This window comes from Coregonus lavaretus (assembly GCF_964263955.1).
Source record: "Coregonus lavaretus genome assembly, chromosome: 5".
In the NCBI taxonomy this organism is placed as follows: Eukaryota; Metazoa; Chordata; class Actinopteri; order Salmoniformes; family Salmonidae; genus Coregonus; species Coregonus lavaretus.
Genome location: NC_139992.1, coordinates 54,014,787 through 54,041,931, shown reverse-complemented (window position 1 = coordinate 54,041,931; position 27,145 = coordinate 54,014,787). Strand labels below are relative to the sequence as shown.

General features: G+C 45.0%; 1 protein-coding gene and 1 long non-coding RNA gene across 2 annotated transcripts in view; one reads left to right on the top strand and one right to left on the bottom strand.

Annotated features, from left to right (window-relative positions):
• The first annotated feature begins 10,591 nt into the window (after window positions 1-10,591).
• Window positions 10,592-27,145, top strand: part of tmtc4 (transmembrane O-mannosyltransferase targeting cadherins 4) — a 33,493-nt gene continuing 16,939 nt past the window's right edge. The window contains exons 1-7 of the mRNA XM_084162765.1: window positions 10,592-11,056; window positions 11,366-11,569; window positions 11,865-11,980; window positions 14,431-14,647; window positions 15,405-15,492; window positions 17,811-17,911; window positions 18,183-18,275. Coding sequence (XP_084018891.1) covers window positions 11,408-11,569; window positions 11,865-11,980; window positions 14,431-14,647; window positions 15,405-15,492; window positions 17,811-17,911; window positions 18,183-18,275 — 777 coding nt within the window. The 5' untranslated portion in view covers window positions 10,592-11,056; window positions 11,366-11,407. The remainder of the gene's footprint in view (window positions 11,057-11,365; window positions 11,570-11,864; window positions 11,981-14,430; window positions 14,648-15,404; window positions 15,493-17,810; window positions 17,912-18,182; window positions 18,276-27,145) is intronic.
• LOC311130096 lies at window positions 18,812-26,427 on the bottom strand. Its single transcript, XR_014613333.1, has 3 exons — window positions 26,101-26,427; window positions 25,130-25,443; window positions 18,812-21,103 (listed from the first exon to the last, which is right to left on the bottom strand). It is a non-coding gene; the product is annotated as an uncharacterized lncRNA (long non-coding RNA).

The window sequence follows — 27,145 nt, the reverse complement described above, 5'->3', positions numbered from 1 at the left end:
CAGGCCGGGCCGGGCTGGCGACGCGCACCACTGGCTTGGTGCGAGGAGCAGGAACAGGCCGGGCTGGCAACGCGCACCACTGGCTTGGTGCGAGGAGCAGGAACAGGCCGGGCCGGGCTGGCGACGCGCCCCACTGGCTTGGTGCGAGGAGCAGGAACAGGCCGGGCCGGACTGTGAAGGCGGGCTGGAGGTCTGGAGCGGGGAGCTGGCACAACCCATCCTGGCTGGCTGCCCACTTTCGCACTACACGTGCGGGGCGCTGGCAAAGGACGCACTGGGCTGTGCACGCGCACTGGCGATACAGTTCTTAGAACTGCCGCAGGATATGCGGGACCGAGGAGGCGTACTGGAGACCAGGAGCATTGAGCCGACACATCCCGTCCTGGCTGGATGCCCATCATCGCACGGCACGTGCGTGGTGCAAGCACAGGATGTACAGGACTGTGCCGGCGCACTGGCGACACAGTACGTAGCTCCGCATAACACAGAGCTTGCCCAGTCATACGCCTCTTTGCGTGAGTACGGGGAGTTGGCTCTGCTCTAACCCTAGGCTCCGCCAACCACCCCGTGTGCCCCCCAAATTTTTTTTTATTGGGGCTGCTTCTCGGGCTTCCTCCTCGACCGGCCTCCTCCGTGTTGCCGTTGCTCCTCTCCTGCCTGGGCATCTACCTTAGCCCATGGTCCTTTCCCCGCAAATATCTCTTCCCATGACCACAAATTGGCCACCTGTGACATGGCCATCCGCTCCGCCTGGGCACGCTGCTTGGTCCTCGTTTGGTGGGATCTTCTGTCATGTTCGTTTAATGACGGGTCAGACCAAGGCGCAGCGTGATATGCGTACATGTTTATTGAACTTAATAAACACACGACAAAACAACAAAGGAAACGAAACGTGAAGTCCAAGGTAGCACACACAACATACCTTAACCGGAACAAGATCCCACAACTCAATAGTGCCAATAGGCTGCCTAAGTATGGTCCCCAATCAGAGACAACGAGCGACAGCTGCCTCTGATTGGGAACCACACCGGCCAACATAGAACTAAACATACTAGATCCCACATAGACAATACTACATAACAAAGAATATACACACCCTGACTCAACATATACGAGTCCCCTGAGTCAGGGCGTGACAGTTGGTAATCAGGCCTACCACTGTTGTGTCATCAGTATACTTGATGATTGAGTTGGAGACGTGCGTGGCCTCGCAGTCATGGGTGAACAGGGAGTACAGGAGGGGGCTGAGTACACACCCACGTGGGGCCCCCGTGTTGAGGATCAGCGTGGCGCAGATGTTGTTGCCTACCGTCACCATTTGGGGTTGGCCCATCAGGAAGTCCAGTACCCAGTTGCACAGGGAGGGGTTCAGATTTACATTTTACATTTTCGTCATTTAGCAGACGCTCTTATCCAGAGCGACTTACAAATTGGTGCATTCACATTATGTTAGCCAGTGGGACAACCACTTTACAATAAAAAAAATGTATTTGGGGTGGGGTAAGGGGGGGTAGAAGGATGACTTTATCCAATCCCAGGTATTCCTTAAATAGGTGGGGTTTCAAGTGTCTCCGGAAGGTGGTGAGTGACTCCGCTGTACTGGCGTCGTGAGGGAGCTTGTTCCACCATTGGGGTGCCAGAGCAGCGAACAGTTTTGACTGGGCTGAGTGGGAACTGTGCTTCCGCAGAGGTAGGGGGGCCAGCAGGCCAGAGGTGGATGAATGCAATGCCCTCGTTTGGGTGTAGGGACTGATCAGAGCCTGAAGGTACGGAGGTGCCGTTCCCCTCACAGCTCCGTAGGCAAGCACCATGGTCTTGTAGCAGATGCGAGCTTCAACTGGAAGCGTGCGAAGGAGCGGGGTGACGTGAGAGAAGTTGGGAAGGTTGAACACCAGACGGGCTGCGGCGTTATGGATGAGTTCTAGGGGTTTAATGGCACAGGCAGGGAGCCCAGCCAACAGCGAGTTGCAGTAATCCAGACGCGAGATGACAAGTGCCTGGATTAGGACCTGTGCCGCTTCCTGTGTAAGGCAGGGTCGTACTCTGCGAATGTTGTAGAGCATGAACCTACAGGATCGGGTCACCGCCTTGATGTTAGCGGAGAACGACAGGGTGTTGTCCAGGGTCACGCCAAGGCTCTTTGCACTCTGGGAGGAGGAGACAACGGAGTTGTCAACCGTGATGGTGAGATCATGGAATGGGCAGTCCTTCCCCGGGAGGAAGAGCAGCTCCGTCTTGCCGAGGTTCAGCTTGAGGTGGTGATCCGTCATCCACACTGATATGTCTGCCAGACATGCAGAGATGCGATTCACCACCTGGTTATCAGAAGGGGGAAAGGAGAAGATTAATTGTGTGTCGTCTGCGTAGCAATGATAGGAGAGGCCATGTGAGGATATGACAGAGCCAAGTGACTTGGTGTATAGCGAGAATAGGAGAGGGCCTAGAACTGAGCCCTGGGGGACACCAGTGGTGACAGCACGTGGTGCGGAGACAGATTCTCGCCACACCACCTGGTAGGCGCGACCTGTCAGGTAGGACGCAATCCAAGAGTGAGCCACGCCGGAGATGCCCATCTCGGAGAGGGTGGAGAGGAGGATCTGATGGTTCACAGTATCAAAGGCAGCAGATAGGTCTAGAAGGACGAGAGCAGAGGAGAGAGAGTTAGCTTTAGCAGTGCGGAGAGCCTCCGTGACACAGAGAAGAGCAGTCCCAGTTGAAAGACCAGTCTTGAAACCTGACTGGTATGGATCAAGAAGGTCATTCTGAGAGAGATAGCAAGAGAGTTGGCTAAAGACGGCGCGCTCAAGAGTTTTGGAGAGAAAAGAAAGAAGGGATACTGGTCTGTAGTTGTTGACATCGGAGGGATCGAGTGTAGGTTTTTTGAGAAGGGGTGCAACTCTCGCTCTCTTGAAGACGGAAGGGACATTGCCAGCGGTCAAGGATGAGTTGATGAGCGAGGTGAGGTATTGGAGAAGGTCTCCGGAAATGGTCTGGAGAAGAGAGGAGGGGATAGGGTCAAGCGGGCAGGTTGTTGGGCGGCCGGCCGTCACAAGTCGCAAGATTTCATCTGGAGAGAGAGGGGAGAAAGAAGTCAAAGCATAGGGTAGGGCAGTGTGAGCAGGACCAGCGGTGTCATTTGACTTAACAAACGAGGATCGGATGTCGTCAACCTTTTTCAAAATGGTTGACGAAGTCATCCACAGAGAGGGAGGAGGGGGGGTGGGGGAGGAGGATTCAGCAGGGAGGAGAAGGTGGCAAAGAGCTTCCTAGAGTTAGAGGCAGATGCTTGGAATTTAGAGTGGTAGAAAGTGGCTTTAGCAGCAGAAACAGAGGAAGAAAATGTAGAGAGGAGGGAGTGAAAATATGCTATTTTTCCTCCATTTCCGCTCAGCTGCCCGGAGCCCTGTTCTGTGAGCTCGCAATGAGTCGTCAAGCCACGGAGCAGGAGGGGAGGACCGAGCCGGCCGGGAGGATAGGGGACATAGAGAGTCAAATGATGCAGAAAGGGAGGAGAGGAGGGTTGAGGAGGCAGAATCAGGAGATTGGAGGGAGAAGGATTGAGCAGAGGGAAGAGATGATAGGATGGAAGAGGAGAGAGTAGCGGGAGAGAAAGAGCGAAGGTTGCGACGGCGCATTACCATCTGAGTAGGGGCAGAGTGAGTAGTGTTGGAGGAGAGCGAGAGAGAAAAGGATAAAAAGTAGTGGTCGGAGACTTGGAGGGGAGTTGCAGTGAGATTAGTAGATGAACAGCATCTAGTAAAGATGAGGTCAAGCGTATTGCCTGCCTTGTGAGTAGGGGGGGACGGTGAGAGGGTGAGGTCAAAAGAGGAGAGTAGTGGAAAGAAGGAGGCAGAGAGAAATGAGTCAAAGGTAGACGTAGGGAGGTTAAAGTCACCCAGAACTGTGAGGGGTGAGCCATCCTCAGGAAAGCAACTTATCAAGGCGTAAAGCTCATTGATGAACTCTCCAAGGGGACCTGGAGGGCGATAAATGATAAGGATGTTAAGCTTGAATGGGCTAGTGACTGTGACAGCATGGAATTCAAATGAGGAGATAGACAGATGGGTAAGGGAAGAAAGAGAGAATGTCCACTTGGGAGAGATCAGGATTCCCGTGCCACCACCCCGCTGACCAGATGCTCTCGGGGTATGCGAGAACACATGGTCAGACGAGGAGAGAGCAGTAGGAGTAGCAGTGTTTTCTGTGGTAATCCATGTTTCCGTCAGCGCCAAGAAGTCGAGGGACTGGAGGGTAGCATAGGCTGAGTTGAACTCTGCCTTGTTGGCCGCAGAACGGCAGTTCCAGTGGCTGCCGGAGACCTGGAACTCCACGTGGGTCGTGCGTGCAGGGACCACCAGGTTAGAGTGACAGCAGCCACGCGGTGTGATGCGTTTGTATAGCCTGTGCAGAGAGGAGAGAACAGGGATAGACAGACACATAGTTGACAGGCTACAGAAAATGGCTACAATAATGCAAAGGAGATCGGAATGAAATGAAATCGGAATGAAGGAGATCGGAAAGAAACATCTGGGAAAGCGAGAGAGCGGAGCCTCCCTCACTTACGTTTCACTGAAACACTCAAATATAACTCTCCCAACTTCCACTTTAGAAATTATAATTGTTGTAAACTACAGCGGTTCAATGTTTTCTAGGAATAAACTAACTTAGTTTATTCAGCTAACTAACTTGGTACAGTATTCTTCCGTGAAAACCGTCCAGGGCACAGAATCCTATGACGCCATAGCCAACTAGCATGCCAGCCTCCAATAACACGGTTTAGCACCAATACTCGGTTACAACAAACCACCAGTGTGTTAACACGCCAAGCAGATCATTCGTGTCCGTGTCTAACGTTGTGTAAAGTTTTGGGTTAGTTTTGACAGTTTGAATGAGTCCATCGTCAACTTATTCAGCCAGTTATCTAGTTAGCTAGAATAGTTAGCATACTAGCTAGCCATTGCTCTCTGCCAACGAAAAAACCCCTCCTCCCACGGCACGAACACACAGAGAGAGCCAAGCTAACGTTAACTAGTCACCCATGTCCCGAATTCCCTTGAACGACTCTGGTTACCAGTATGTAAAAACAAAACACAAATGTAGGTTATAACTTACCCTTAGTAGCTACTGTTAGCCAGTTAAGTGCAAAGCTAGCCACTGAATCAATTCAGCCAGTTCGCGTCTGTTCGCTAGGTCGTTCCAGCTATTGTTTAGTTAGCTATCCAGGTAGCAACAAGCTAGCTACATTTCGAGTACAGTAGCAACTAACTACCTAACGTTAACGCTTCAGATAATGAGGTTAGAAAAACAGCTGAATGGTAGGCAGCTAGCTGGCATAATTACAGGTACTCTTAAGCGTGAAATAACATTGGAAACAACTATCCACAGTTGCTAATAGTTACCAGTAGCTACCCGCTAGCTAGTCCAGGTAGTGGGTTAGCTAGCCTTGTGCTTCACTGGGCTCAGCCGAATAAAATACTTACCTACAATAATTACCTACAATAACCTACGATAACTACCTAGATAAACTACCTACAATACCTAACTACAATCTACAATCTAAATACATGGTTTAAGTTTTACTCGACACCATATAAGCCAAGCCAAGCCAAGCTTACCTCCTGCCAGAGAGAGACACAACCTCACCCGACGATCCAGGGCTTAGTGATGAGCTTGGAGGGCACTATGGTGTTGAATACTGAGCTGTAGTCGATGAACAGCATTCTTACATAGGTATTTCGTTTGTCGAGGTGGGATAGGGCAGTGTGCAGTGCAATGGCGATTGCATCATCAGTGGATCTGTTGGGGCGATATGCAAATTGTAATGGTTCTAGGGTGTTGGGTAAGTTGGAGGTGATATGGTCTTAACTAACCTCTCAAAGCACTTCATGATGACAGAAGTGAGTGCTATGGGGCGATAGTCATTTAGTTCAGTTACCTTCACTTTCTTGGGGACAGGAACAATGGTGAACATCTTGAAGCAAGTGGGGACAACATTATGTGCGATGCCCAGGGCATGAAAGGTTTCAGTGACTGTTGTAAGCCTGTTTAGAAACATTAAGTTATTTAAAAAGACTGCTTATTGTTTTTTGTTGACCTTTTTGTCAAAAAATGCATCTTCCACTTTAATCTGTTGGTCCTAACTGTCAAATCACGGGAATTCCGAAGTCCGTGGTGCTGAATCCGCTTGTTGGCTACATTTGCCTGTTTGTTTGTCTTTTTTTTATTTTTTTTATTTAACCTTTATTTAACTAGGCAAGTCAGATAAGAACATATTCTTATTTACAATGACGGCCTACCCCGGCAAAACCCGGAGGACGATGGGCCAATTGTGTGCCGCCCTATGGAACTCCCAATCACGGCCGGATTGTGACACTACTGGCCATATCAACGGCGATGGTAGGCTATAGCTATATATATTTTGTAGAAGTAACGGTCAGTGGAGCGATTATGGTGCCTCTGTAACTGTAGACATAGCCTATTTAAAACAAGTTGTTGTTATATTAGAATTTGATTCGAATTATTCACTGTCGGGCCTCCCGAGTGCCGCAGCGGTCTAAGGCACTGCAGTGCTTGAGAAGTCACTACATATCCGGGTTCGATCCCGGGCTGTGTCGCAATTGGCCCAGCGTCGTCCGGGTTAGGGGAGGGTTTGCTCGGCCGGGATGTTCTTGTCCCATCGCGCTCTAGCGACTCCTGTGGCGGGCCGGGGGCATGCACGATGACACGGTCGCCAGTTGTACGGTGTTTCCTCCGACACATTAGTGCGGGTTAAGCAAGCAGTGCGGCTTGGCAGGGTCGTGTTTCGGAGGACGCATGGCTCTCGACCTTCGCCTGTCCCGAGTCCGTACGGTAGTTGCAGCGATGGGACAAGACTGTCACTACCAATTGGGGAGAAAAAGTGGTAAAAATTAAAAACAAACAATAACAAAAAAATTACATTTATTCACTGTATTTTTAGGTCTTATCAATAGTGAATTTAATCTTGCTTCTTGACAATATTTGGCATGTCCATGGCTCAGACACTAACTGTCACGTCTACTCCTGCTCCCCCTCTCCGGCGCTCGAGGTCGTCGGTCTACTAACCACCGGTCCTGGCAACCCATCATTACGCACACCTGGCAACCTTCATTACGCACACCTGCGCCTCATCATTAGGCACACCCGGACTTCATCACATCCCTGATTACGCCCCCTTTACCTAGCACTCCGTTGTTATCACCAATCAGGCAGTATTGTTTATGTGTTCATGTTCAGACGCTACTCTTGTTCGTTTATTCATGCGGTTGAGAGTCCTGTGGTTGCCCTCCAGGCCGACATCCTGGAGGTTTACCAGGATCTCCGGGAGGTTTTCTCCAAGACCCGCACCACCTGTCTCCCACCTCATCGCCCCTGGGACTGTGGCATCGACCTGCTAACAGACTCTGTGCAGCCGCGACTACCCCCTGTCGGTGGCTGAAACCAAGGCTATGGAGGAGTACATCCAGGAGGCTCTCCAACAGGGTTTCATCTGCCCATCCACCTCCATTGCGTCGGCTGGTTTCTTCTTCATGGCCAAGAAGGAGGGGGGTCTACGTCCGTGTATTGACTACAGAGGTCTCAATGGCATCACCACCAAGTACCGCTACCCCCTCCCGTTGGTGCTGCCATCGAACAGCTCCGCGGGGCCCGTTTTTTTACTAAGCTGGTCATGCAGAGTGCCTACAATTTGATCCGCATCCGTCAGGGGAATGATTGGAAGACGGCCTTTAGCACAATGTCTGGTCACTACGGGTACTTGGTGATGCCTTATGGTTTAGCCAATGCTCTGCCGGTGTTCCAGGCATTCGTTAACGAGTTGTTCCGGGACATGCTTGGGTGTCAGGTGGTCGTGTATATCGAATACATCCTGATCTACTCGGCCACCTTGGAGGAGCACATCGCCCGCATCCGGGTATTACTGGGATGCCTCCTGGAGAACCATCTGTATGTCAAAGCGGAGAAGTGGCATTTCCATCAGGCCGCCGTCTCCTTCTTGGGATATCGGATCAGCCCACAGGGAGTGGTTATGGAGGAGGTTTGGGACACTGCCCACGTGATGCCCACGTGAGGCTCCAACGCGCCGTACGCTGCCAGAAGGAGCAGGTGGACCGCCACCGCAGTGAGGCACCCATATTCCATCCTGTTGATCACATCTGGCACTCCACCAGGAACCTCCTGCTCCGCCGGAAGCTGAGCCCCCCGTTTGTAGGGCCATTCAAAGTCCTCCGGAGGGTCAATGAGGTAACTTACCGATTACAGCTCCCCACTAACTACCGGATCTCACCTTCTTTTCACGTTATCCTCCTCAGGCTGGTGGTTCCTGGCTGATGCCGTCCCCCACGACACCCCTCCACCTCCCCTGGACATCGAGGTCAGCCCTGTCTATGCTGTCAGATCCCTCCTGGACTCCTGACGTCCTGGGGGTCGGCTCCAGTACCTGGCAGACTGGGAGGGGTATGGTGGATGACATTCTAGATCCCAACATCATCCGAGATTTCCACCTTCGCCGTCCGGACCGGTCAGCTCCTCGCCCTCGGGGCCCGTACTCCTGTCATATCTACTCCCGCTCCCCCTCTCCGGTGCTCGAAGTCGCCGGTCTACTAACCACCGGTCCTGGCAACCCATCATAACACACACCTGGCAACCTTCATTACGCACACCTGCGCCTCATCATTAGGCACACCTAGACTTCATCACTTTCCTGATTACTCCCACTTTATCTAGCACTCCGTTGTTATCACCCATCAGGCAGTATTGTTTGTGTTCATGTTCAGACGCTACTCTTGTTTGTTTATTCACTCTATGTTCGTTCTTATTAAACTCACCGACTGCACCTGCTTCCTGACTCCCTGCGTCTTCGTTACACTAACATTCGAATAGAGTTGATGACAACGCAATACATAACAGACTGTAAATACACAACTTGAAGTAACCACATATTTAGCTATGGAGCACGTTCTGATTGGACAGTGAGGGGTCAAGCCTCGACACACCTTTAACTTGTTTATTCATCAAAACCCAACCCTTTCGCGCAAGCTACTGCACCCATAATTCTGGTTGTGAAATTTGCTAAGATTTTCTGACACACCTGTGAACCTATAGCGCTACCGCCAGCGTTTAGATTTACCATTGTGTTAGGTTTGTTAAAATAGAGCCCCTAATGTCAAGCCACTGCATATAGACTAGCATCCATTGACAGTAGTACAATATATACATATGCTAACAAGTTTTTAAGTGTTTAGATATGTGATACACTGTAAGATACAAATAAATAATAATCTCAAGCATAACGTTGGTAGAAGAATTCACCATTAATGAAAAATGACAGAGCTCAGCACATACATCATCCTAGTGTAAAATGAGATATCCACACCCTCATGTACATAATCACTTATCAATTATTACACAAGAACAACCCAAAACTTCACCACTGGTAGGTCAACTGGTTAAAGATAGTGCTTATCTAGCTTGTAGACCTACAGTGGACAGAGAGCAGAAACCAGACAGCCCACTCCTGCACAGACCTCCTCCTGCTCTCCTCTCCTGCTCTTTATCAGGAAATTAAAAACCACCTCTCCTCCTCCACTTCCTGTATTTGATTAACCCACTGACTCACCCAGCGCTGCAGTCACTATGGTAACCAAGCTACACCGCTAAAGTGTTCTGGTAGTCGTGCTGTGTCATATCTCTCAACTTCTGGGGTCTTCATGAAAGAGAGGCTTTGATGGATATCAAAACAATCAAAAACGTCAATTAAAAAGGCGAGAGAGATTTACTCCTCTGTTCATGGAGATGCAGTTTATCAGTAACACTCTTTAATGTTATCAAAATAAGATTTACTCCTCTGTTCATGGAGATGCAGTTTATCAGTAACACTCTTTAATGTTATCAAAAGAAGTGTCTTTCTCATGCTTACACATAGATAATATGCAATACCATCACCATGATTAAATATGAAAGCATTTCTTTTTTTACTGACTTTTGACTTTTCACCTAAATTTAAGGCTAGGCCATGGCCCTCTTATTGGTCTTTGATCACTTACAGTATATTTCTCCTTGCAAAGCATTAGTCAGTACAATTCAATAAATACAGACACTGACACAGCTATCGGTCTTGTTGGTTGGTACCTGGTACTAGTAGGTCTACTGTCATTCTTCCATTGCATGGGGCCAGCTCTCTTTCTTCCACATTGTAGGCCAATGTTTTCTGTAATAGGGTAACTGACTGTTATGTCATAACAAAGTTCATAATGTCAAATATTCTGCATTCTTATTTATATCCATATGCTAAAGTCAAAGACCTACATACAGACCAAATCGCACAAGACCTTGTATAGGCTAATTGCTAGTTTTGCAGGTGCTAATAGGCTATGAAAGAACCATCAATTGTTCAAAAACTCCAAGGTAAAGATATTGCAATAAATACATTATTGGTCAAACATCTATTCATATATGTATCTAAGCTGTTAGCTGCATCTAAATTTAACTAGATAGCTACATTTATACAATCCGCGGCCTTGTGTGGTTCCAACGTAACCCATTTGATGTCACGTGACATCCACTTTCCTTCGTCATCATCCCAACGTATTCCACGCGCCAGCAAGCGAGGAAGTACCAGGCAGGCAGACAGTGTATGCATACAGTCGCGAGTTGTTTATTTACTAGATAGACAGTGTTAGCGGTGTAGTTTACGGCCAATCTGCATTTCTCGCCACCTTGAGTGTTTTCTTTCGGTACATCTGCAGACGTAGGAGTCAAATTGGTTGCCGCTATCCGACGAACAGCATCAGCTAACGTTAGCTGGCTAATAGTTAGCGAACAGCGTTTACTTGCCAACAACTCAACTTGGCAAGATTTGCAATCATTTTAGTTCGCCTAAAGGCTATATGAATTGCCATTATTAGCAGTTGCTCTGATGCTGGTTGCAACGAAATTCTTTTAGTAAGGTTAGCCAGCCAGTTGTATCTAACTATCAAGACGCTACGATGGAACTCATGCTTGCAAGCTCATCCTCCAAAACGTCTTCCAATATAATGAGGTATGCATGCTCTACGTGCGTGTCCCTGCAAGCCCTGTAGCTTGCAAACAGACTGATGTGAAGATATTTCTATAATCGTAATATTGTACAAATAACAATAGTTAACCAATAGCTTCGTTTTCTACAAGGTAAAGGCACACTTTGCTTTATCTTGGCCAGGTCGCAGTTGTAAATGAGAACCTGTTCTCAACTGGCTTACCTGGTTAAATAAAGGTGAAAAAAAAAAAATATGCTGTAGGGGGTAGGCTATTGTTATTATGTCACCAACACTTCAGTCTTATCACACCATTCCATGCTCATTTCCTGTAGGGAATAGGTAATGATGCAGGATGACTAAAGACCCTATGCACCATGGCACAGACTGAAGTTCATTGGGACCACCAGATACCCTTACCAAAGCTTGCCCCACTCCATGCCAAAATCATTGTGGCACTGGTGGCACTGCTCTGCTTTATCAACAGCTATGATGGAGACTTTGTGTTCGATGATTCCGAAGCCATTGTGAATAACAAGGTAATAATATGATCTACTTATCACATACTCAATACATCTTCTGAGGTACATCTTAAAAGATGCAGTGTCTATAAAAGCATGATCTATTCAAAGACTGTATTGTGTACATCATTTCATCAGTAGCTTAAAATAACCTCATAGCTACAGTGCATACTGCATACAGTACAAAGTATACTTATGTCATATTCCAAGTCTTACTTATACACATCAATGGATGTGTAATAAAATAAAAAAATCCCTGGCCATCTAAAGTTGTTTTTTGTTATGTCTCTTTTCTGATGTGTCTCTCTCACAGGACCTGAACCCAGCCACACCCCTCAACAACATCTGGAGAAATGACTTTTGGGGAAGTAACCTGAGCAGCAACAACAGCCACAAGTCCTACAGGCCGCTCACTGTCCTCACCTTTAGGTAGGTTACACACATGCATGCCATGAACACTCACTCACTCACAAGACTGTCTGCAAGGTAGCTCTGTCAATGTACAGACAGACGGACAGATCAAAAATTTGGCTCATAAATGCCTCAATTCATCCTAACAACTTTCTATCCCATGGCCGAGCAGGCGCACTCAAGCCTAAGATCACCATGCACAATGCCAAGCGTCGGCTGGAGTGGTGTAAAGCTCGCCGCCATTGGACTCTGGAGCAGTGGGAACGTGTTCTCTGGAGTGATGAATCATGCTTTACCATCTGGCAGTCCAACGGACGAATCTGTGTTTGGCCGATGCCAGGAGAACGCTACCTGCACAAATGCATAGTGCCAACTGTAACGTTTGGTGGAGGAGGAATAATGGTCTGGGGCTGTTTTTTATGGTTCAGGCTAGGCCCCTTAGTTCCAGTGAAGAGAAATCTTAACGCTACAGAATGACATTCTAGATGATGATGTGCTTCCAACTTTGTGGCAACAGTTTGGGGAAGGCCCTTTCCTGTTTCAGCATGACAATGCCCCTGTACACAAAGTGAGGTCCATACAGAAATGGTTTGTCGAGATCGGTGTGGAAGAACTTGACTGACCTCAACCCCATCCAACACCTTTTGCATGAATTGGAACGCCGACTGCGAGCCAGGCCTAATCGCCAAACATCATTGCCCGACCTCACTAATGCTCTTGTGGCTGAATGGAAGCAAGTCCCCGCAGCAATGTTCCAACATCTAGTGGAAATCCTTCCCAGAAGAGTGGAGGCTGTTATAGCAGCAAAGGGGGGACCAACTCCATATTAATGCCCATGATTTTGGAATGAGCTGTTTGGGCAGGTGTCCACATACCTTTGGTGATGCAGTGTAAAAGGGAAAGCAATTAGAGAGATGGGTTGGCTGTCAGTCCTGGTGTGTGTTCACAGAAAACTATGCTAGAACTAGCCTATATTATAAAAGCCATGCACCGAAAAGGCTGCAACTGTCTGTGCACAGGACTACTTCACGATTCTAAACCAAACTGCTATTCATTTTGTTGCTGATATTTGGACTCATCACATTAAGTATTACAACCAAACCTGGGTTCAAATACTATTTTAAATATCTAAATTACTTTCACATACATTCGAAGTACACTGAACAAAAATATAAATGCAAGGTCACAGATACCTTAAAAAATTGTAGGGGTGTGAATCAGAAAACCAGTCAGTATCTGGTGTGACCACCATTTGCCTCATGCAGCGTGGGAAATCTCCTTCGCATAGAGTTGATCAGGCTGTTGATTGCGGCCTGTGGAATGTTGTCCCACTCCTCTTCAATGGCTGCTGGATATTGTTTGAGCATCCCAAACATGCTCAATGGGTGACTTGTCTGGTGAGTATGCAGGCCATGGAAGAACTGGGACATTTTTAGCTTCCAGGAATTGTGTACAGATCCTTGCGACATGGGGCTGTGCGTTAACATGCTTTAACATAAGGTGATGGCGGCAGATGTATGGCACGACAATGGGCCTCAGTATCTCGTCACGGTATTTTATCAAATTGCCGTTGAAAAAATGCAGTTTTGTTCGTTTTCTGTAGTTTATGCCTGACACCATGGGGCACTCTGTTCACAACGTTGACATCAGCAAAGCCATACAAGGTTTCTGCCATCTGTCCGGTACTGTTGAAACCGGGATTAATCCGTGAAGAACACACTTCTCCAGCGTGCCAGTGGCCATCGAATGTGAGCAATTGCCCACTGAAGTCGGTTACGACCCTGAACTGCAGTCAGGTCAAGACCCTGGTGAGGTTACATGTGGTCTGCGGTTGTGAGGCCTGTTGGACGTACACTAAAACGACATTGGAGACAGTTTATGGTAGAGAAATGAACAATAAATTATCTTGCAACAGCTCTGTTGGACATTCCTACAGTCAGCATGCCAATTGCACGCTCCCTCAACTTGAGAAACCTGTGGTGTTGTGTGACAAAACTGCACATTTTAGAGTGGCTTTTTATTGTCCCCAGCACAAGGTGCACCTGTGTAATGATCATGCTGTTTAATCAGCTTCTTAATATGCCACACCTGTCAGGTGGATGGATTATCTTTGCAAAGGAGAAATGCTCACTTACAGGCATGTAAACACATTTCTGCACAATTTGAGAGAAATAAGCTTTTTGTGCGTATGGAAAATGTCTGGAATCTTGTATTTCAGTTCAGGAAACATGGGACCAACACTTTACATGTTGTGTTTGTATTTTTTGTTTTGTATAAGTATTCAGATATATTTTTTATTATTAAATAAGTACACAATGTCCCATTGTATCTCTAGCTAAGCCAATTTGATAGTACATGTAGGTACTGTGTTGGTATCATTGTGTATTATTGATATCCCTGTATCATTACTGTTTGTAGAAATCATGCTGTTATCATTGTGTATTGACATCCCTTTATTATGGACGCAGACTCAACTACCTCATGGCTGGTGGGCTGCACCCAGTAGGCTTCCACGTGCTAAACATCGGCCTGCACAGTCTCATATCAGCGCTGATGATCGACATGTTCTCAATACTGCTCGGTGGCTTGGCATACGATGGGAATGGGAACAGGATCAGTCACGCACCCAAAGCCTCTCTTCTGGCTGGTCTTCTCTTTGCAGCGCACCCCGTTCACACCGAAAGCGTAAGTAGACAAAAAATGTATGGGAGGGAGGGATGTAAGAAATAGTGAAAACACACAGACAGGTACTATGAAGCTACCGTTCTTGCATGGCTATCACATAATATTTGTTTGTTTTATTGAGATTGACTTGGGATGAGGAGACCTATGAGATGGATACTGTACGCAAAGATGAAAAGTGGGAGACTTGGGGATTGAACCCGGTCCCATCACAAGGGGCAATGCATAGTCCGGAGTCGGCAGTGCTGTTACTAAAACCTCCGGCACTGGAGCTATGATGACACTGGGTTGTTAGCTCTATAGAATCAGAATGGACTAGAAGGGAAGTCCTCAATCAAAGCAATATTCCGTGGTGGGTAATGGTGTAACGGCGGCCATATCTGGTGTACCATTTGATATGTAACATTTCGAACTGATAGACTTTGTTTAAGTTGCCCATTGTAACTTTGCCCAATTCTATGATTCCCCCTCTGGAAAACAATATCTCTTCACTTACTTTCCAAAATAATAACAGCCTCATATCACAACATGTTCCAACAGCCGTGGGTGTTTGTTGTATTAAACATGCGTTAGAGACATGCCAGGAACAAAGGCCCGTCTCAGTTGGGGTGTGCATCGGAAAGGTGTGCGTTTTGAGCGAGGCCCAGACTATTAGAAGCTTATTCAGACCCGGTGGTGGTGTGTGAGGGCTGCGGTGGCCGGCTGAATGACTGAATTCTGTCTCTCGTACAGCAGTTAAACCCCTCTTTTTCTCTCTAAGGTGGCAGGGATTGTAGGCCGGGCAGACCTACTGTGTGCACTGTTCTTCCAGCTTTCCTTTCTGACCTACTGCAAAGCCTTCAGAGGAGGTGGGTGTCGTATGCATGAAAGATGGTGTGTCATGGTTGCTTGAATGTATACAGAGAGAGTAAGAACATGCTTCACATCTATAGACAATGCACACACATCTCATTCATGTTTTCAGATTTCTTAAGTTAACATCGTTGATCTCTGTCTTGGAAGCATATCCATAAATAAATAAATAAATAAATATATATACAGTGGGGAGAACAAGTATTTGAAACACTGCCGATTTTGCAGGTTTTCCTACTTACAAAGCATGTAGAGGTCTGTAATTTTTATCATAGGTAGACTTCAACTGTGAGAGACAGAATCTAAAACAAAAATCCAAAAAATCACATTATATGATTTTTAAGTAATTAATTTGCATTTTATTGCATGACATAAGTATTTGATCACCTACCAACCAGTAAGAATTCCGGCTCTCACAGACCTGTTAGTTTTTCTTTAAGAAGCCCTCCTGTTCTCCACTCATTACCTGTATTAACTGCACCTGTTTGAACTTGTTACGTGTATAAAAGACACCTGTCCACACACTCAATCAAACAGACTTCAACCTCTCCACAATGGCCAAGACCAGAGAGCTGTGTAAGGACATCAGGGATAAAATTGTAGACCTGCACAAGGCTGGGATGGGCTACAGGACAATAGGCAAGCAGCTTGGTGAGAAGGCAACAACTGTTGGCGCAATTATTAGAAAATGGAAGAAGTTCAAGATGACGGTCAATCACCCTCGGTCTGGGGCTCCATGCAAGATCTCACCTCGTGGGGCATCAATGATCATGAGGAAGGTGAGGGATCAGCCCAGAACTACACGGCAGGACCTGGTCAATGACCCGACGAGAGCTGGGACCACAGTCTCAAAGAAAACCATTAGTAACACACTACGCCGTCATGGATTAAAATCCTGCAGTGCACGCAAGGTCCCCCTGCTCAAGCCAGCGCATGTCCAGGCCCGTCTGAAGTTTGCCAATGACCATCTGGATGATCCAGAGGAGGAATGGGAGAAGGTCATGTGGTCTGATGAGACAAAAACATAGCTTTTTGGTCTAAACTCCACTCGCCGTGTTTGGAGGAAGAAGAAGGATGAGTACAACCCCAAGAACACCATCCCAACCGTGAAGCATGGAGGTGGAAACATCATTCTTTGGGGATGCTTTTCTGCAAAGTGGACAGGACGACTGCACCGTATTGAGGGGAGGATGGATGGGGCCATGTATCGCGAGATCTTGGCCAACAACCTTCTTCCCTCAGTAAGAGCATTGAAGATGGGTCGTGGCTGGGTCTTCCAGCATGACAACGACCCGAAACACACAGCCAGGGCAACTAAGGAGTGGCTCCGTAAGAAGCATCTCAAGGTCCTGGAGTGGCCTAGCCAGTCTCCAGACCTGAACCCAATAGAAAATCTTTGGAGGGAGCTGAAAGTCCGTATTGCCCAGCGACAGCCCCGAATCCTGAAGGATCTGGAGAAGGTCTGTATGGAGGAGTGGGCCAAAATCCCTGCTGCAGTGTGTGCAAACCTGGTCAAGACCTATAGGAAACATATGATCTCTGTAATTGTAAACAAAGGTTTCTGTACCAAATTTTAAGTTCTGCTTTTCTGATGTATCAAATACTTATGTCATGCAATAAAATGCAAATTAATTACTTAAAAATCATACAATGTGATTTTCTGGATTTTTGTTTTAGATTCCATCTCTCACAGTTGAGGTGTACCTATGATAAAAAATTACAGACCTCTATATGCTTTGTAAGTAGGAAAACCTGCAAAATCGGCAGTGTATCAAATACTTGTTCTCCCCACTGTATATATATATATATATATATATGTATATGTTCCAGGCAAAAGTTTGGACACACCTACTCATTCAAGACATCAAAACTATGAAATAACACATATGGAATCATGTAGTAACCAAAAAATTGTTAAACAAATCAATATTTTATATTTGCGATTCTTCAAAGTAGCCACCCTTTGCCTTGAAGACAGCTTTGCAAACTCTTGTCATTCTCTCAACCAGCTTCATGAGGTAGTCACCTGGAATGCATTTCAATTAACGGGTGGGCCTTGTTAATTTGTTGAATTTATTTCATTCTTAATAAGTTTGAGCGAATCAGTTGTGTTGTGACAAGGTAGGGGTGGTATACAGAAGGTAGCCCTATTTGGTGAAAGACCAAGTCAATATTATGGCAAGAACAGCTCAAATAAGCAAAAAATTGTTTATTAACCATTTTATCGTTTGAATATTTAATGCATAAACCATTTTATCGTTTGAATATTTAATTTATGAACTACGTCTAACTCATCTATGGATGTCTTCTGCAGGTAGTGAGAGAGATGAGAAGTTTTCCATCCATTGGGTTGCTGTAAGCCTCTTGCTGTGCGCTGCGGCTATGCTCTGCAAAGAACAAGGCATCACAGTCCTGGTAGGGGCATCAAAATATCCTCCCCTTACTACTAAATAAATGCGACTTAGCAGCCGCTTTTATCCAAAGTGCATAGATTTTTTGTATGTGTATGTGATCCCTGCGGGTACATTGTGTTTGACTAAGCTTGAGTAATGGAAGCCAAATACATTTGTAGCCTATATTTAACTCTTGTGAACTTGACCCAGCAATTCTCTGATGAAGATGTGTGTCGCTGGTTTAGATTGTGCTTGAATGTCTAATCTCTAATGTTTCTCATCTCTTCTCTCAGGGGGTGAACGCTGCCTTTGATGTCCTTCTGATCTGTAATGTAAATGTCTATGAGCTGAGCCAAACGCTGTTCCTCAGGAGGAAAGCAGAAGATGTGAGTAACTAGCATACTACTTACAGTGCATGCCCAATACATGTCTTCATTCTACAAGATATGCTAGTGTGGACCTTGGAACAGTGACACTCCCTAGGGTTAGTCGGTATCCAGATTTCCATACCTTCATAATGTTCCTGTACCATACCGGGGTATACGGTACTACCAGCACTGCACACAGGGGGCGCTATTCCTTTCCAAACGTAAAGAATATATATTATGCTAACAAATGCTTACAAAGTACTAGCGAGTTCCCATAGCAGACGCTAGCTAAATACTAATAAGTGCAAGCGAACGAACAATGCAAGGAAAGACAACCCAGCTCATAAAGTTATACAATTATCTCAAAAGGCTACTTGCACTTGATCCAGGAGGGGATTGATTGTCTCTGCTGTTACCAATAAGTTTGATAGCTTGACAAGCTAGCCACCTATAGCTAGCAAGTTAGCTAGGTTTCTCAACTCCACGATATGTTCATCTCGGTGGAGTTGGGTTGCGATAACTGTGGGCGGAGTCGCTGTCAGTCGATACAAGGTGGTTGTATTTGACAAAAGTTTTATTAAAGTATGGATTTCAGCAAACAAAGGAACGTAGCTACAGAGAACAAACACAACTCAACGTAGTCGGCGGTTCAATCCTCCCACAGTCATCTCCGCCAACTCCATTGATGTGATGTACAGTGCATTCGTAAAGTATTCAGACACCATATCTTTTTCCACATTTTGTTACGTTACAGCCTTACTCTAAATGGATTAAATTGTCCCCCCCATCAATAAGACAAAGCAAAAACAGGTTTTTAGAAATTTTTGCAAATTGATTAAAAACTGAAATATAACATTTACATAAGTATTCAGACCCTTCACTCAGTACTTTGCTGAAGCTCCTTTGGCAGAGATTGCTGCATCGAGTCTTCTTGGGAATGACTCTACAAGCTTGGCACACCTGTATTTGGGGAATTTCTCTCATTATTCTCAAGCTCTGTCAGGTTGGATGGACAGCTATTTTCAGGTTTCTCCAGAGATGTTAGATCGGGTTCAAGTCCGGCCTCTGGCTGGGCCACTCAAGGACATTCAGAGACTTGTCCCGAAGCCAATCCTGCGTTGTCTTGGCTGTGTGCTTAGGGTCATTGTCCTGTTGGAAGGTGAACCTTCGCCCCAGTCTGAGGTCCTGAGCGCCCTAGAGCAGGTTTTCATCAAGAATCTCTCTGTACTTTGCTCCGTTCATCTTTCCCTCGACCCCGACTAGTCTCCCTGCCACTGAAAAACATCCCCAATGCTGCATAAATGTTTTGGTACCCTTCCCCAGATCTGTGCCATCGACACAATCCTGTCTCTGTGCTCTACAGACAATTCCTTCGACATCATGGCTTGGTTTTTGCTCTGACATGCACTGTCAACTGTGGGACATTATATAGACAGGTGTGTGCCTTTCCAAATCATGTCCAATCAATTGAATTTACCACAGGTGGACTTCAATGAATTTGTAGAAACATCTCAAGAATGATCAATGGAAACAGGATGCACCTGAGCTCAATTTTGAGTCTCATAGCAAAGGGTTTGAATACTTATGTAAATAAGGTATCAATTTTATTCGTAATACATTTGCATACATTTCTAAAAACTTGTTTTTGCGTTGTCTTTATGGTGTATTGTGTGTAGATTGAGGAAAAACATGTATTTAGTCCATTTTAAAATAAGGCTGTAACAACATGTGGAAAAAGGGAAGGGGTCTGAATACTTTCCGAAGGCACTGTATATTGTGGAGTAGAGAACTAGCAAACCAAATGTGACCGACTGGCTCAAATCGGTCTTATGTAGCAACATTTGAAATTGTGTTTTTTACATTGGATAAAAGTAGAGACTCAGAGCTACAAAAGTGTATATCATACACTGCATTTGAGGAACAATGGGAAAGTAATTCTGCTTTGAAAGTTGATAAACTTGTAAACTCACTTTTGAGAAAATGGCCTTTGAATGTTTTGATACCTACTGGAGAGCTCTCCTTTCTCTACACCCATTCAGCATTGCTCTTAAGCCAGCCTCACCCACCAATCTCTTTAAGGATTCACATGTGAGGTCATGTGCTAAACAGTGAGTAGTGTAGTAAAGATTAAGACTAAAAGTAGTAGCCTACAATAAGGAAAAATTCCAGGTAAACAGAAACTGTCCAGATAAAAATATTTTATAAATATTAGATGACGCTTACCCAGACACGCTTATCTAAATTCATGTGAAAGAAATGCTATAAGCCCCAGCCACATCTTGCTAAGTGGATGGGTCTCTACAGAAGGTGTAAACGGTACAGCCAAGTGGTTACTTGCATAGTAGCAATATCAGAAATAGTGTCAATATAAATAAAATAATATACAGTATGTACAATAACGATATCAGTGATAGATGAGGTAGTTATATGCATACAATCAGGGGTAAAGTGGTTGAGCAGCAGGATAAAAATAATAATAATATTAGCAGCAACGTATGGTGTGTGTTAGGAGAGAGTCATTTGAATAGAGGCACTGCAGATAGTGCTGATGACTGGTCCGTCTGAACCACGCATGAACAAGGGAATCTATATTCGGAGAGCCTCTTTCTGTCCTGTCCTTGACTTTGGTGCAGGGCATGTGATGTCCATAGCCTCTATGTCGCAAAACTCCCTGATCTTCTCAAAAAGATACGTTTGTCTAGCTGTGTCCAGTCCAGGTGGTGCTTGAACAGGCAGACCATCTATGGGAGGAAGGATGTCAGCATTGCGCAGCAGCTGAAACCTGGTCCCGACTTGAGTCCGAACGCTCCTTGGCGACAACAACACCAGGCTCCACAGCATCGAAGCTGTAAAACAGGAAATAAAATAAAAAATTGAGAAGACATTAAAACCTTGCAAAACATAAATTCAGCTCCCAAGTTTAGATAAGAAGAATAACCTCATACAATGAAAATTATATTCACATGAAGTGCTGGTACTGTTTGATCTGTGGCAGTGGCCTGGAGTAAGGAGTCAGGTGTTGTTGCCAGCCATAGCTTTCCACCAGCACCGTACCATCCTACTGTCCAACCAGCTGTGGGATGTTGACCCCTGTCACAGTGCTGTCCTTCACAACACCAGCAATCTCAGACCGTGTTCACGCAGCAGTCGGGGGCAAACTTGGTGTGGCCTGTGATCAGGAAGTGAAGGCCCAGACTTTGGTGGAGCTTGTGCGTGGTCCACCAGGCACAATACCAGAGCACAAACTTGTTCTTGTTTTGGCCACTGCAGTTATCACAATTCAGGTCCACGCGTATTTCCCCAACTCTGTAATTGGTGAAGAAATGGTGCATGCAGTTGATGACTGCGCTGCTGCCTTTGCTGGAAGACATGCCTTCATCAATCAAGTAGTTGACTTGTTGTGGTATTCCTTCACAGCAGACACCAAACAAGCCACAATGCGAGGAGTTTAAAAAGTAGATGAGACCTGGCTGCATAGTGTCAGAAGGATAGTGCATCTGCAAACAACAAAAGATTGTCTCACCCCTGTCTGTCTGTCTTAACACAGCTCAGTGAAAGGCATTTGCCTGCCTCATATATATACAGTATATATATATATATATATATATATATATATATATATATATATATATATATACAGCTGTGGAAAAAATTAAGAGACCACTGCAAACATTTTTTAAATCAGCATCTCTACATGTATGACAGCCATTCCATTCCAGTGTCTGTTGAATTCCAACATAGGCACACCTCATTCTAATGAATTAGGTACTGATTAGGTGATCACCTGAACCAAATCTTATTTAACGAGGAAAAGTATCAAAACCACTGCTGTGGTTATCACTATCCTCTTACAATAGGACCAGCTGGATGGCAAAAACAGTGCTAATAGTACCTCAAAAGTAATATTAATAAAAAAAAAAACTATTGACCATGCCAAAAGAGTTGAAAAGGAAAGTTTTGAGTGAGGAAAAGAAGGGTTCAATTCTGGCTTTACTGGCAGAGGGATACAGTGAGCGTCAGGTTGCTTCCGTCCTTAAAATTTCAAAGACGGCGGTTCATAAGAACAAGGTCAAGCAGCAGACATTGGGGACAACAAAGCTACAGACTGGCAGAGAGTGAAAACGACTCTCTACTGACCGGGATGACCGCCATCTCATTCGAATGTCACTCAACAACCGTAGGATGACGTCAAGTGACCTACAAAAATAATGGCAAACGGCAGCTGAGGTGAAGTGCACGGCGAGGACGGTTCCAAACAGGCTCCTAGGGGCAGGGCTGAAGTCGTGTAAAGCTAGAAAAAAGCCCTTCATCAATGAGAAGCAAAGAAGAGCCAGGCTGAGGTTTGCAAAAGACCATAAGGATTGGACCGTAGAGGACTGGAGTAAGGTCATCTTCTCTGATGAGTCCAATTTTCAGCTTTGCCCAACACATGGTCGTCTAATGGTTAGACGGAGACCTGGAGAGGCCTACAAGCCACAGTGTCTCGCACCCATTGTGAAATTTGGTGGAGGATCGGTGATGATCTCGGGGTGCTTCAGCAAGGCTGGAATCGGGAAGATTTGTCTTTGTGAAGGACGCATTAATCAAGCCACGTACAAGGTTGTCCTGGAAGAAAACTTGCTTCCCTTTGCTCTGACATTGTTCCCCAACTCTGAGGATTGGTTTTTCCAGCAGCACAATGCGACATGCCACACAGCCAGGTCAATCAAGGTGTGGATGGAGGACCACCAGATCAAGACCCTGTCATGGCCAGCCCAATCTCCAGACCTGAACCCCATAGAAAACTTCTGGAATGTGATCAAGAGGAAGATGGATGGTCACAAGCCATCAAACAAAGCCGAGCTGCTTGAATATTTGCGCCAGGAGTGGCATAAAGTCACCCAACATCAATGTGAAAGACTGGTGGAGAGCATGCCGAGACGCATGAAAGCTGTGATTGAAAATCAGGGTTATTCCACCAAATATTGATTTCTGAACTCTTCCTAAGTTAAAACATTACTATTGTGTTGTTTAAAAATGAACATGAACTTATTTTCTTTGTGTTATTCGAGGTCTGACAACACAGCATCTTTTTTGTTATTTTGACCAGTTGTCATTTTCTGCAAATAAATGCTCTGAATTACAATATTTTTATTTGGAATTTGAGAGAAATGTTGTCAGTAGTTTATAGAATGAAACAAAAATGTTATTTTTACCCAAACACATACCTATAAATAGTAAAACCAGAGAAACTGATAATTTTGCAGTGGTCTCTTAATTTTTTCCGCAGCTGTGTATGTATGTGTGTATGTATATGTGTGTGTATATATACACACACACACACAGTACCTGTCAAAAGTTTGGACACACCTACTCATTCAAGGGTTTTCCTTTATTTTTACTATTTTATACATTGTTGAATAATAGTGAAGACATCAAAACTATGAAATAACACATATGGAATCATGTAGTAACCAAAAAAGTGTTACAAAAATGAAAATATATTTTATTTTATATTCTTCAAAGTAGCCACCCTTTGCCTTGATGTCAGCTTTGCACAGTCTTGGCATTCTCTCAACCAGCTTCACCTGGAATGCTTTTCCAACAGTCTTGAAGGAGTTCCCACATATGCTGAGCACTTGTTGGCTGCTTTTCCTTCTCTCTTTTGTCCAACTCATCCTAAACCATCTCAATTGGTTGGAGGCCAGGTCATCTGATGCAGCACTCTATTACTCGCCTTCTTGGTCAAATAGCCCTTACACAGCCTGGAGGAGTGTTTGGTCATTGTCCTGTTGAAAAACAAATGATAGTCCCACTAAGCGCAAACCAGATGGGATGGCGTATCGCTGCAGAATGCTGTGGTAGCCATGCTGGTTAAGTGTGCCTTGAACTCGAAATAAATCACACAGTCTTACCAGCAAAGCACCATCACACCTCCTCCATGCTTCACGGTGGGAACCACACATGCAGAGATCATCCGTTCACCTACTCTGCGTATTTGTGAGACGCGGCGGTTAGAACCAAAAATCTCAAATTTGGACTCATCAGACCAAAGGACAGATTTCCACCGGTCTAATGTCCATTGCTCGTGTTTATTGGCCCAAGCAAGTCTCTTCTTCTTATTGGTGTTCTTTAGTAGTGGTTTCTTTGCAGCAATTCGACCATGAAGGCCTGATTCACGCAGTTTCCTCTGAATAGTTGATGTTGAGATCTGTCTGTTACTTGAACTCTGTGAAGCATTTATTTGACCTGCAATCTGATGTGCAGTTAACTCTAATGAACTTATCCTCTGCAGCAGAGGTAACTCTGGCTCTTCCTTTCCTGTGGTGGTCCTCATGAGAGCCAGTTTAATCATAGCACTTGATGGTTTTTGCGACTGCAAGTTCTTGAAATGTTCCGTATAGACTGATCTTCATGTCTTATAGTAATGATGGACTGTCGTTTCTCTTTGCTTATTTGAGCTGTTCTTGCCATAATATGGACTTGGACTTTTGCCAAATAGGGCTATCTTCTGTATAACACCCTACCTTTCACAACACAACTGATTGGCTCAAACGCATTAAGAAGGAAAGAAATTCCACAAATTAACTTTTAACAAAGCACACCTGTTAATTGAAATGCGTTCCAGGTGACTACCTCATGAAGCTGGTTGAGAGAATGCCAACACTGTGCAAAGCTGTCATCAAGATAAAGGGTGGCTACTTTGAAGAATCTCATATAAAATATATTTGTTTAACACTTTTTTGGTTACTACATGATTCCATAAGTGTTAGAAAATTTAGAAAATAGTAAAACATTTAAGAATAACCCTTGAATGAGTAGGTGTGTCCAAACTTTTGACTGGTACTGTATATAATTTAAAAAATCATTATAAAGGAGGAAATGTTGCTTACTTGTTGAGCAAAAATAAAGCTGTAATGCATCCTGATGTCTTTGCTTGCTGGTTCAGTAGGGGCCCCCAGAGACAACGGCAGGTCTTGACAGGTGGTCTTGCAGTCAGCAACCATCTTCTGGTAGACACACCACTGCTCTTGCTTCTTCAGCTTGGCTGACTTAACATCTTCTGGCAGATTGGCAGATCTGAAGACCTGATAGTTGTTCCTCTGGCACTGCCAGCACAGGTCTGTCCTGGGCTTAGTGCTTGAGATGTGGGGCAGCAATTTTCTCCACAGATTCCTGAAGGAAGACAGCCCGACTACACGTACCTCTGGAAAATACAGACATAATGTGAGATCAATAAAAGTAGTGCCAATCATGTTGGAGGTTTTAGCATTATTATACAATAGATAGCCGTAATCACCGTCAGACACACCTGGATAACTTGATGGGTCGTCAGATAGCTAGTTAACACTAAGCTTTAACTTGGGGTCTTTTGTTTAGACATGTAGCTAGCTAGCTAAAAATGCTAGCTAAACAATTAACCATCATCTCAATCCATAGAGTATTAGCAATACAAACTGATTGTCATAGCTAGTTTAAGTTAACTAAATAGGTTCAATGTTAGCTAGTTAGCTAGCTAACATTAGGCTTTAACTAGCAATGCGAAATGGCATTCTGAGATAACATCACTACACACAGATCACACATGTAATGTTAGCTAGCAAGCCAGCCATCTAACGTCAAGTAGCTAGCTAACAGTAAGCTTTAACTTGGGGTCTTTTGTTTAGACATGTAGCTAGCTAGCTAGCTAGCTAAACAATGACCCATAATCCCAATCCATAGAGTACTAGCAATACAAACCGATTGTCATAGCTAGCTAAGGTTAACCAAATAGGTTCAATGTTTGCTAGTTAACTAGCTAACATTATACTATAACTAGCAATGCGAAATGGCATAATATCTGAAACTGTAGCTAGACTCTTACCTGTATACATGGATGAACGCTTTACGGCAGACTGCAACCCCTTTCATTAAATAAGACGTCCTGTGTCGTTTCCTTTTTGTTTGTACAGCTTGCTTGGCCCGTTGTGTCAAGTCACATTCCAGACATTCCACTGATTTCAAAACTCGGTCAACATCTTCCGTGACAACAACAAAGTTGATTGCTGTTTCTTCCCCATCACTGTCATCAGAAGAGTCTACAATGTCGTCTTTGTAACCTGCAAAGTTTTTTTTGTGTGTCTCTGAAAACATTTGAATGACAGAGCTTGAGGAATACACTTCGCAAAGAGCAAATATAACACCAGATTTCGCTGGCTTAATTAAAGGGCGTTAACGTTACCACAGAGGTGAATGTTCTTAGCACGGTACTTACTTTACATTTGGGCATACCATCCATTGTTTGTCACGACCTGACACCCTACCATGAGACTTCACGTAAAGGTATATGCCCAGGGCGCATTTTTGGCACTTTATTGAGCTGGCAAGCTGGTATTGTCCAGTCTTAAGGCATCTGCATGCTTCCCAGCCGAAACAGTTCGGAAATGTTCGGGCATATAGTATGATGACATTTTGTTACGTTTTTGTACTTCGGTAAGTTTTGGGGGGGCTTTTCGGGCACAGGACATCTTTTCTCGAGGCTTGCTGAAGTCAGTAGCCGAAGTCTATGCCCTTTTTGTCGGTGATTGGTCAACAGAAGAGATTCTTCAATAAAGTCTTTGTTGTCATTCAACGAGAGACGACTCGTGTTCATGCACAGTTTTTCATTGATAAATACTGCACCAAACATCTTAGTTAATGTAAAATTGCATGACTAAGATCTCCTCTGCAAAAACGTCAAAATTAATAGAAGATTTCTTGAGTTAACTTAGATTAATTCTGACTATTTTGAGGAAGTGTGTACTGGCTACAGCGTCTCAAAATGGACGAGCAGTACTATTGCCGCCCTCAGGACAAATAATGAAATGCACGATAAAGTGAAATTCTATGAAGAACAACTTTTTTGCAGAGCGTTTGCTCTGCATCTTGTA